The 12260-nt window shown below is 45.6% G+C and overlaps 1 protein-coding gene and 1 long non-coding RNA gene across 2 annotated transcripts; both read left to right on the plus strand.

Moving 5' to 3' along the window:
• The first annotated feature begins 36 nt into the window (after nucleotides 1-36).
• On the plus strand, nucleotides 37-1248 carry LOC130195661 (uncharacterized). The gene is made up of 2 exons (XM_056417333.1): nucleotides 37-51; nucleotides 233-1248. Exons 1-2 carry the CDS (start codon nucleotides 37-39, stop codon nucleotides 959-961), a joined length of 744 nt encoding a protein of 247 aa, XP_056273308.1. The 3' UTR covers nucleotides 962-1248.
• Nucleotides 1249-11758: 10510 nt separating this feature from the next.
• Nucleotides 11759-12118, plus strand: LOC130195995 (uncharacterized). The gene is made up of 2 exons (XR_008832143.1): nucleotides 11759-11838; nucleotides 11933-12118. It is a non-coding gene; the product is annotated as an uncharacterized LOC130195995 (long non-coding RNA).
• The last annotated feature ends 142 nt before the right edge of the window (nucleotides 12119-12260 follow it).

Genomic DNA, 12260 nt, shown 5'->3' on the forward strand with positions numbered 1-12260 from the left:
ACGAGGGCACCAGCCAGCTCCTCTTGATCAAAGAGAATGCACTTCAAAGAGGTAGAGTGGAGCTTTTAGAAAAGGAGGCCAAACAAAATGAGGCTCTCCAGACGGAGTCTTGTCTCAAGAATGTTGAAAAGATCAAGGGAAACCGAATTTCCACTCTCTGCAGCAAGAACAGGGTTCATCAGTCTGCAGAGGTCAATTCTCCCCGGACACAAAATAACCAAACCTCCTGGAGGAAACAGTGCCTGGTGCAGGAGAGCGCCCACCACAAGTAGCTCAGGGAGCTCGTGGGGGTGAACAAGCTGGTAGACAGGCTACCCGGCCGAGAATTGAGCCCACTAAACCACAAAGGATACCTCACCAGTGCAAAGGAAGAACCATCCCCACTGAGGCCCCAGAACCCATAAAGGACGTCGAAGAGGAGGTAGACGAGGGCACCAGCCAGCTCCTCTCCAAAGAGAATGCGATTCTGAGAGGTCAAGTGGAGCTTTTAGAAACGGATGCCAAACTAAATGAGGCTCTCCAGAAGGAGTCTCGCCTCAAGAAAATTGAAGAGATCAGTGACCTAGAGCTTCAACTCGAATTGAAGAAGGTCACTGAAGCTGAGACCGACCACAAATTAAAGCAGTTGGAGGAGGCCCTTCAGCTGCAAAAGGAGAGCCAGTGGGAGCTCGAAATCAACCTGACCCAGACCCTTCTGTTGCTGAAGAAGAGCCAGGAAGACGCAGAAATGAACTTGGCTCACCAAAGAGAGACGAGCAATCAGCTGCAGGCTGCGCTGACCGAGTCATTGACTCAATCCAACAGGCAACAGCTCCAGTGGCAAGAAGAAAAGGGCCATCTTCTCCAGGTCATGAGCGAAATCAAAAGCAGCCTGGAGGAGATAAGAGTGGTCCAAAAGCCCAAAAAACTCTCTTTGCGGAAAAGAATCGTTCAGTTCTTCAGGCGAACTGGAGGACAATAAACACGCTCGCCTTCCTGTGACGTGTGGAGTTTGCACATTCCATATTTAAGTTGGGTTTTTTACTCCGGTTGATCCGGTTCTCCCAACATAAAATATTTCAATGGAAACATGTCACAGGCGCACGGGGGTCACGTGAACCGGCTAGATGCCGGCTCACACACGTAGTGTTCAGGTAACACTACGTGGGCCCAGAAGCAGAACGCACAACCACGACTAAAGCTTTAAACAAGCCGCGTGAACCGGCTCGATGCCGGCTCACACGCGTAGTGTTCAGGTAACACTACGTGTGTGAACCGGCTAGATGCCGGCTCACGCGGCTGAGAATGGAGGTTTTAGAAATGGAGGCCAAACTAAATGAGGCTCTCCAGAAGGAGTTTCGCCTGAAGAACGTCAAAGAGGTGAGTGACCTAGAGGAGGAAAAATGTCTTTCTTCAGTTTGTCAGGCGAGCTGGAGGACATGTAGTGTTCAGGTAACACCGTGTGTGAACCGGCTAGATGCCGGCTCACACACGTAGTGTTCTGGTAACACCGTGTGTGAACCGGCTAGATGCCGGCTCACACACGTAGTTTTCTGGTGTGTGAACCGCCAGATGCCGGCTCACAGAAGCAGAACACAACCACGACTAAAGCTTTGACAAACCGCGTGAACCGGCTAGATGCCGGCTCACGCGGCTGAGAATGGAGGTTTTAGAAATGGAGGCCAAACTAAATGGCCAGGGGACGGGGCACAGGACTCTGGGGGGGTGACGGGACACGGGGAGCTGAAGTCGGCCGGGGCGGCGACGGTACACGGGGAATCGACCGAGTGTTCTGGTAACACAACATGGACCCAAAAGCAGAACTCACAACCTTAAACAAAACAAGGGTTTATGAAGACAAATATACAGCTGTTAAGGAGAAAATGGAGCTGGATTGGACACACACTACGAAGAAACACAACAGCAAGAACAAAACAGGCACTGACATGGAAACCACAAGGCAAACGGGGTCGAGGACGACCCAAAAACACCTGGAGAAGGAGCAGAGCAGGAATTCAAGAAGAAGAGGCTGACGTGGAAACAGCTGGAGAGGATGGAGGAGGAGGAGAGGAGGAGATGGAGAGGAGGAGGAGGAGGAGGAGATGGAGAGGAGGAGATGGAGAGGAGGAGACAGCCCCACCAGGCCACGGCAGAAACAGTGCAGGGAACGGGGCACAAGACTCCGGGGCGGCGGTACACGGGGAACCGACATCCTTAGGTCTGGAAATAAAAATAAAGAATCAAAGCAAACCGATAGAAACGCCCCTCACAGGCCGACCTGCAGCATCAGAAAAGAAAAAAAATCTCACTGCAAAGTTAATAGGTAGAAGGTTTTTGCTTTGGCATCTTCGGAGTAGGAAAAAAAAAAGAAAGAAAAAAATTTACAAAAGAAAAAGCGGCATTTTAAACTGTACAAATTGTCATTAAAATAGCCAATTTGCATTTTGGGACGCCGAAAGAAAAAGGCATGCTTTCAACAGATCGATGTCTAAATGGGGGTAAAAACAATTCATAAAAATATATATATATATAAAAAGCAGTATCAAAAAAAAAAAGCAGCTCACCATTTCAAGGTATTAAGTGCTTAGATGAAAGGTGGGACATGACACATGCAAAATAAAAAAAACATCCAGTGGGGAGAGGGGGGGGCGACACGAACACCGAGTTGATGCTTTTGCCAACCTAAAAAAAGTTTGAAAAGTTCACTTTTAAAGACGCTCGACAATCTAATGCATTGGAAGCTCGTGCGCTGCGGCGAAGGTACACTGGGAACTGAGGTCGGCCGGGGCGGGTTTCCCCTGGGGGGGGGGGGGACCGAACGACCGACACGAACACCGAGTGTTCTGGTAACACAACATGGACCCAAAAGCAGAACTCACAACCTTAAACAAAACAAGGGTTTATTAAGAAAAATATACAGCTGTGAAGGAGAAAATGGAGCTGGATTGGACACACACTACGAAGAAACACAACAGCAAGAACAAAACAGGCACTGACATGGAAACCACAAGGCAAACGGGGTCGAGGACGACCCAAAAACACCTGGAGAAGGAGCACAGAGCAGGAATTCAAGAAGAAGAGGCTGACGTGGAAACAGCTGGAGAGGATGGCTCAGGACAGACGAGGGTGGAAACAATTCATCAATGGCCTATGTTCCGAGAGGAATACAGAGGCCTAACTAACTAACATTAATAATAAGAGGAGGAGGAGAGGAGGAGAGGGAGAGGAGGAGGAGGAGAGGAGGAGATAGCCCCACCAGGCCACGGCAGAAACAGTGCAGGGAACGGGGCACAAGACTCTGGGGCGGCGACGGTACACGGGGAACTGACATCCTTAGGTCTGGAAATAAAAATAAAGAATCAAAGCAAACCCATAGAACTGGCCGACCTGCAGCATCAGAAAAAAAAAAATCTCACTGCAAAGTTAACAGGTAGTAGGTTTTTGCTTTGGCATCTTCGGAGTGAAAAAAAAAAAAAAAAAAAGTTACAAAAGAAAAAGCGGCATTTTAAACTGTACAAATGGTCATTAAAATAGCCAATTTGCATTTTGGGACGCCTCAAGGTATTAAGTGCTTAGATGAAAGGTGGGACATGACACATGCAAAATAAAAAAAACATCCAGTGAGGAGAGGGGAGGGGGGGGGCGACACGAACACCGAGTTGGTGCTTTTGCCAACCTAAAAAAAGTTTGAAAAGTTCACTTTTAAAGACGCTCGACAATCTAATGCATTGGAAGCTCGTGCGGCGGGAGCGGCGAAGGTACACTGGGAACTGAGGTCGGCCGGGGCGGGTTTCCCCTGGGGAGACCGACCGGCCGACACGAACACCGAGTGCTTTTGCCAACCTAAAAAAAAGTTGTAAAAGTTAACTTTTAAAGACGCTCGACAATTTCATGCATTGGAAGCAAGTGCGCTGGGGGCGGGGGGGGGACCGAACGACCGACACGAACACCGAGTGTTCTGGTAACACAACATGGACCCAAAAGCAGAACTCACAACCACGGTTAAAGCCTTAAACAAAACAAGGGTTTATTAAGAAAAATATACAGCTGTGAAGGAGAAAATGGAGCTGGATTGGACACACACTACGAAGAAACACAACAGCAAGAACAAAACAGGCACTGACATGGAAACCACAAGGCAAACGGGGTCGAGGTACCCAAAAACTGGAGAAGGGCACAGAGCATGAATTCCCTTAAAGAAGAAAAGGCACTGGTAACAGCTGGTTTACTGGGATGGGGTTCGATACCCTGAAGTGTCGGAGAAGAACTTATTGTATTTCAATGAGTTCTTATTATTCTATTTTAGGAATGTTGCCCTTTTGGCTTTATATAAGATGAGGATTTCGTTCAAGCAGCTTTCCAAATATGTCACTGAGATCATCAGAAATTATTCGGCAATAAAGAACAGATTCATGGCAAAGCAGAGCACACAAGTTCTTGAAGGACTTGTTCAGGCCCAAAAAAGGAAATTGGTTTATGAATGACTTTAGATTAGATTAGTTTAGATTAGATAATCCTTTATTAATCCCACAGTGGGGAAATCGCAGGATCACAGCAGCGGGTTAGATTAGATTAGGATTAGAGCATTAATAAAAAATAAAACAAAACACAATAACAATACTAAATACTAATACTAAAATACTATTAACCATATTAACCATATTTTAACCAATTTAACCATATCATATATAATGACAATGTTGATCTGTTGTAGCTCTGGCTGGTAGAAGGACGAGGAGCCAGGCGGCTGAAACTGGGGCTCGACCTCCCATGTAGCCCCAAAAAGACAAAAGGCACTGGTAACGGTACTCCTGGTTTACTGGGATGGGGTTCGATACCCTGAAGTGTCGGAGAAGAACCTATTGTATTTCAATGAGTTCTTATTATTCTATCTTAGGAATGTTGCCCTTTTGGGGGCTTTATCATATCCAAAAAGTTGTTCAATTTGACTTGCATATCAGGACTGGCGAAAAACAGCCAACTGTTTCTCTCATCTAGATATTAAAGAGTAGTTTGAAATCAGGACTGGAATGTGATGGATCAAGTTTAACAATATGTCATGGCAAGAAGTTTAACAAAAGTTTAACAAATGTAGCATAGAACCACATAGAACCTGAAGAGGTTCTGTGTGAGGAGGTTCTGTGTGAGGAGGTTCTGTGTGAGCATGTTGTGTGAGGAGGTTCTGTGTGAGGAGGTTCTGTGTGAGCATGTTCTGTGTGAGGAGGTTCTGTGAGCATGTTCTGTGTGAGGAGGTTCTGTGTGAGGAGGTTCTGTGTGAGGAGGTTCTGTGTGAGGAGGTTCTGTGTGAGCATGTTGTGTGAGGAGGTTCTGTGTGAGGAGGTTCTGTGTGAGCATGTTCTGTGTGAGGAGGTTCTGTGTGAGGTTAGGAGGTTCTGTGAGGAGGTTCTGTGTGAGGAGGTTCTGTGTGAGGAGGTTCTGTGTGAGGAGGTTCTGTGTGAGCATGTTCTGTGTGAGGAGGTTCTGTGTGAGGAGGTTCTGTGTAAGCATGTTCTGTGTGAGGAGGTTCTGTGAGGAGGTTCTGTGTGAGGAGGTTCTGTGTGAGCATGTTCTGTGTGAGGAGGTTCTGTGTGAGGAGGTTCTGTGTGAGGAGGTTCTGTGTGAGGAGGTTCTGTGTGAGGAGGTTCTGTGTGAGCATGTTCTGTGTGAGGAGGTTCTGTGTGAGCATGTTCTGTGTGAGGAGGTTCTGTGTGAGGAGGTTCTGTGTGAGGAGGTTCTGTGTGAGGAGGTTCTGTGTGAGGAGGTTCTGTGTGAGGAGGTTCTGTGTGAGGAGGTTCTGTGTGAGGAGGTTCTGTGTGAGGAGGTTCTGTGTGAGGAGGTTCTGTGTGAGGAGGTTCTGTGTGAGGAGGTTCTGTGAGGAGGTTCTGTGTGAGGAGGTTCTGTGTGAGCATGTTCTGTGAGGAGGTTCTGTGTGAGGAGGTTCTGTGTGAGGAGGTTCTGTGTGAGGAGGTTCTGTGTGAGCATGTTCTGTGTGAGGAGGTTCTGTGTGAGGAGGTTCTGTGTGAGGAGGTTCTGTGTGAGGAGGTTCTGTGTGAGGAGGTTCTGTGTGAGGAGGTTCTGTGTGAGCATGTTCTGTGTGAGCATGTTCTGTGTGAGGAGGTTCTGTGAGGAGGTTCTGTGTGAGCATGTTCTGTGTGAGCATGTTCTGTGTGAGGAGGTTCTGTGTGAGGAGGTTCTGTGTGAGGAGGTTCTGTGTATGTACCATGATCCAACATGGCACATACATGCATCAGAGCTAACAGAGAGGAGTCAGGAGCTTCAGCTCAGCTCCATTTCTTATCTGGTCCTGAACAGATCAGAAGCTGCTAGAAGAGACAGAACCAGAGAAGAAGTTCTTTCACTTTTATTTCACTTTTATTTCATGCGATATGAACAGCAGCGCGATCACAGAAGCTTCTGAACAACCCAGATGTCTCAGAGGTGTTCGGTTCTCCTTCGTCGAGAAGCAGAGTGTGTTACATCTTCAGACTGGAAGCAGAGCGGTTCATACAGGGGCGTGGCTTCACCAACACGGGATCTTTTATATTTGTAACTTGTTTTTACAAACATTTGTAAAGATTGAAATCTACTTTTTCCCCGTGTGAAACAGTTACGATGAGAACACATTTCCCATCGGGCTGTGTTCACTCCCAAACTTTCTCTCCGTCCTTTCCCGGCTTCCCATCATGTGACATCATTCAGACTGCGAATCGTTAACATGGCGTTGAACTCCAATCACAAGAAAATCAGAACCGATGAGACGAAACAGACGACTCCAAGATACTGTAAGAACACATCATACCACTGAGTAACACATACCATGCCAATGAGACATTATGAGCAAATCAAAAAAAAACATGAAAAGCCTCATAAACGATTGTTCAAACGAGAAATCCTAACTTCGTATTTAAAGTTTAAACCCACTGGTTTCTTTAACATTTCAGTCCAGTCGAAGGCTTGTTGCAATGCTGCTGCACTGATGCTCCAGAACATCTGAACGGAAACTCTGAACTTCCAGAAGAAATAATAGAAAACGTTACAGAACATAAGCATGAAGCACTGAGATGACATCAGCTGTGTGCTTACAACTTCTCCTTCATCTTGTTCTTCTTTCCTCCACCTTTTTCTTGTTCTCCTACGACTTCTCCTTCATCTTCTTCTTCTTCTTGTTCTCCTACGACTTCTCCTTCATCTTCTTCTTCTTCTTTCCTCCACCTTTTTCTTGTTCTCCTCCTACTACTTCTGCTTCAATCTTCTTTCCTCCACCTTTTTCTTGTTCTCCTCCTACTACTTCTCCTTCATCTTGTTCTTCTTTTCCTTCTTTCCTCCACCTTTTTCTTGTTCTCCTACTACTTCTCCTTCATCTTGTTCTTCTTTTCCTTCTTCTTCTTCTTCTTCCTGTTTCCTCCTCCTTTTTCTTGTTCTCCTACGACTTCTCCTTCATCATCTTCTTCTTCCTCCTCCTTTTTCTTGTTCTTCTTCTTCTCAGCACTGACGTGTTCGGGCTAACAGTCTGTGGGGGATGTTTCTCAGCAGCTTCAGCAAAACTCCCCCAAAATGTGACATTTACAACATGACATACTCGGGTATTACTCGGGCAATACTCGGGCATTACTCGGGTATTACTCGGGTATTACTCGGGCATTACTCGGGCATTACTCGGGCATTACTCGGGCATTACTCGGGCATTACTCGGGCATTTCCCTGATCCAACATTATGGATCTGTACCCTGGCATGCAACTAGATGGTTATGTCTTACGTCTCGTGAGCTCCTTCACTTATTTACATTCAAATGTCACTTTGAGAGAAGCCCATCGTCCAGTTTATTCAGCAGTTGGAACCTAAATATGCAATTTCGATGATGTGGATTTAGAAACACGTATTTTTTTGGACTAAATCGGAGCATCTCCGGTAAACATTTCATCTGGAGCCCATATTTATCAGACTTCTACGAATTACACTTTAAAATGTTCCAACCCGCAAACCAACATAAGATAATTCTGTATTGGATCTTTAGAAACATTTCCGAGTTGCAAAACCTTTGAAGCTTCTGTGAGGAACTTTATTTCTGTGTTGATTTTGGTTTCAGAGTCCCTGTGTTCGGACCTTTTCATCAAGAGAGCTAAATTAGTGCTAAGAAAGAGTCTTAATTGTTAGGCAGATGGGAAATGACAAATACATGTAACATGTTAATATGTTCCCTTCCCGTCTCAACGTCATTTACACTTCATGGGACAAAAGGCCCCGTAGACATATGGCTCATGACCTAAAATTCAAATCTTCCCTTTTTTCAATCTTGTAAACAACAATACCTCTTTACTTTCTATTTACAGAATATTTACTGTGCAAAAATGAAACATTTACTTTATCTTTAGCCAAGTACATCTCAACTTCTGAACGGTAACTACAAATATACTAAAGATCTAGAAATTGAGCTTGAAAGCTGAAATCATTTAGTTTCACGGTGCAAACATTATTCCTGTTTTTTGTGCATTTCAACTCACACATCCACACTTCACAAGCCTCATCTCAGGCATCATAATCTAAAGAATAAGAAGAGACTCAGGACCCAACAACATCCTGCACACACAGAGCTGTCAACATCTTCTCTTGGAGCTCTTTTTTCAGCCCCCCCTCTGTAATCTCTCTCTCTCTCTCTCTCTATGGGTGAGATGAAAAAACAGGACGAAAAGAATCCAGGATAATCTGTAATTTATTCCACACTCATGATTTCATTTTGTCGATGTTTCTTTATGAACGTGCTTTTAAAAAGAAGAAGAAAACTGAGACTTCTCATACATTCGAGTCAAGTTCAACTAGAATAAAGTCCAATCCAGTCATTTCTCAATCAAGATCTTTTGGATGACCCCCCAAAAAAAGAATTTGATTAAATAAATAAATAAATAACATAATGATCTCCAAACAAAACAAAAAACCCCAGAGAGGCTCATTTCTTAGCCTCCCGTATATAACGTAGTTAAACTGCAACTCGCTTCATCTTTCAAACGGAGATTTATCCTAGATTTCCGTCTCTGAAGTTTTTCTTTTAAAACGCCGCAGAGAGCCGCACCGGGTCCTCTTTCTGAGCGCGATGCGTTCAAGAGAGATCAAGATTCAAGATTTCAAGATTCAAGATGTTTTATTTGTCACATACACACACAGGGTGTGCAGTGAAATGAAAGTGGCAATGCTCAGCAGGAATGTGCAAGGGCAACAAGTACACACTATTTACAAATAAAAAACAACACAATATTTACAGTAAGTGTGTGTGTGTGTGTGTGTGTGTGCCTAAGAGGGGCAGTTGTGTGGGTCTATGGGGGTCCTGGTGAGGTCGGAGTTCACAATCCTGATGGCCTGAGGAAAGAAACTCCGTCTCAGTCTCTCTGTTCTTGCAGCGTGACTACGGAGGCGCCTGCCTGACCGCAGCAGCTGAAACAGTCTGTTGTTGGGGTGGTGAGGATCCTTCATGATCCTGCCGGCTCTGGTTCTGCACCTCCTGGTGTACAAGTCCTGCAGGGTGGGAGTGTAGTTCCAATAGTGCGTTCAGCCGACGCACTACTCTCTGCAGAGCGCTCCTGTCCTGAGCGGAGCAGTTGCCAAACCAGGCTGTGATGCTTCCTGTCAGGACGCTCTCTACAGCTCCAGAGTAGAAGGACTGAAGGATCCTCTGGAGAACTTTAAATTTCCTCAGCTGCCTGAGGTGGTAGAGGCGCTGCCTTGCCTTTCTCACCAGAGTGTCTGTGTTTGTTGACCATGTCAGATCCTCGGTGATGTGGACTCCCAGGTATTTATACCCGCTCACCCTCTCCACAGTAGTCCCGTTAATCCCCAGTGGTGAGTACGTCCTCTGTTGTTGTACCCTCCTAAAGTCCACAATCAGCTCCTTAGTTTTGGTGACATTCATGATGAGGCTGTTGTCCTGGCACCAGAGTGACAGATCAGCAACTTCCTCCAGGTAGGCCTTCTCGTTGTCGGAGATCAGGCCCACCACCACTGTGTCATCCGCAAACTTGATGATGGTGTTGAGCTGAACCTGGCCACACAGTCATGTGTGTACAGGGAGTACAGTAGGGGCTGAGGACGCAACCCTGGGGATCCTGTGTTCAGGGTGAGGATTTGGAGGTGTCTGCCCACCCTGACCACCTGTGGCCTGGCGGTCAGGAAGTCCAGGATCCAAGCACACAGGGGTGTTCAGTCCCAGCTCAATCAGCTTGCCGCCAGTCTGGAGGGACTATGGTGTTGAAAGCTGAACTATAATCAATGAACAGCAGTCTCACATAGCCCCCCCTCTGGCTGTCCAGATGAGAGAGTGTGGTGTGCAGTACCTGGGAGACAGCATCATCCGTGGATCTGTTTGGGCGATAAGCAAACTGCAGCGGGTCCATGGAGGAAGGGAGGAAGGCGCAGATGTAGTCCTTTATCAGCCTCTCAAAGCATTTCATGACCACCGAGGTGAGGGCCACCGGTCGGTAGTCATTCATACATGCTGGAGAAGCATTCTTGGGCACAGGGACAATAGTGGATCTCTTGAAGCAGGCCTCTCTGCTGTGTGAGAGACGACAGGAAGTGAAGACAGTTGCAGAGCAATGTGCATTATATGCGGGGTGGAGGGGTGGGGGGGGTCAGAGACGACAGGAAAAGGGAATGAAAGCGGAGGGGAAGAAGAGAAAGAAGCAGAGCGTCACGACGGGATGAACGAGTCGGTTTCTGCAGACCTGACCGAGGCGCCGCTCTCGAGGTCGATAAGTGGAAGACGACAGAATCCGTGAGCGAGTTTCATCGACTAACACACACACGGGCTGATTCTGCTTCAGTCTCCAGCTGCTCTTCTTCTCTCCTCTTCTACCTCGGGAGTAAACTCATGTACTTGTATCCCGCAAAAAACTTGCATTCCTCTAGTCGGGCGTGCAAAGAGCGAGGACAGTCCCGTAAACGACCACCAGGACGCCGCCGTGTCGTAAAGTGTGGATTCACTAGGAGTTTCTGGCAGTACAAGGACGTCTCTTTTAACGCTTTTGACAAATCAAACGCGCTTGAGCTGCCGCAAAAATTGAGAAAAGCATAAATGACTTCTTGCTTTAGATAGTTTTGTTCTTCTTATCACACGAGGTCCGCAGCTGTGTCCCCTCCCACCCCGCAGGAAACTTTGAGGACGGTTTAGTATTTATCGTAAGATCACAACACGCTTCTTCACACACACACACACACACACACACACACACACACACACACACACACACACACACACACAACTCTGCAGAGGACAGAAGAACCTAAAGCATGTTATTTATTTTTCAAAGCCTTTTACCAGCCCAGAATGGTGTTGTTGGCTAGTCAAGATCCACCTCATCAATTTTGGAGCAGAACAGTCCCAAACTTGGAGGATCTGTTACACTTGTATGGAGGAGAAAATACCACTGGATGGGGAAGAACCACTTTTTATGACCGATTTTGGAATGGTAATGGCTGGTTTACTGTTAAATATTTTCTACCTGTATCTTTGTAGGAACCTCCTGCTATGCCTCAAGGCAGTTCATGCTAAGTGTAGACGGCAAGGTTGTGAATGACCAAATCCCAAACTTTGTTTCTGCCATCTGTTTGATGTTTGGAAGCTATTATTGCTTCAATATCCACTATCCTGTGGTTCTGGGCTCCACACTTGAGTTCCTTCAGAGGTAAAGTAATATATATATATTTTTTAATTTATTTCCTCATTTAGAGCTAATCACTGTATATAGTGTTTGATTATGAATTATTGTGTTCACAAGGGTGTTTCTTCCTGATCAATCCAGAGAAGGGCACAAAAGTTGAAACCAAGAAAAACAAGAAGCAACTTTCAGTGAACTTGAGTTCCTTCAGAGGTAAAGTAATATATATATATATTTTTTTTAATTTCCTCATTCAGAGCTAATCACTGTATAAAGTGTTTGATTAGGAATTATTGTGTTCACAAAGGTGTTTCTTCCTGATCAATCCAGAGAAGGGCACAAAAGTTGAAACCAAGAAAAACAAACTTGTTATATCTTGCCAGAACAAACTTTTCAGATAAGCAAGGTAGGTAAGCTACTAGGAGGGACTTTGCAGAGCTTGTTGACTAGCCATGCATTTGATTTAATAAAGCTGTCCCTAAGGAAAATTCAAGCCTTTGTTTCAGTGCTTTTGTTGTTTTGTGGCATTTCTAAGAAGAATCTCCTTTTAAGGTAAGTAAATTGCACATATATGTAAATATTTAAATTAGTAGAAGAGCAGTTTGAACAGGTAATTAAGACAATGTACTCTTATC

The sequence above is a fragment of the Pseudoliparis swirei genome, chromosome 6 (genome assembly GCF_029220125.1).
Source record: "Pseudoliparis swirei isolate HS2019 ecotype Mariana Trench chromosome 6, NWPU_hadal_v1, whole genome shotgun sequence".
NCBI classification, from domain to species: domain Eukaryota; kingdom Metazoa; phylum Chordata; class Actinopteri; order Perciformes; family Liparidae; genus Pseudoliparis; species Pseudoliparis swirei.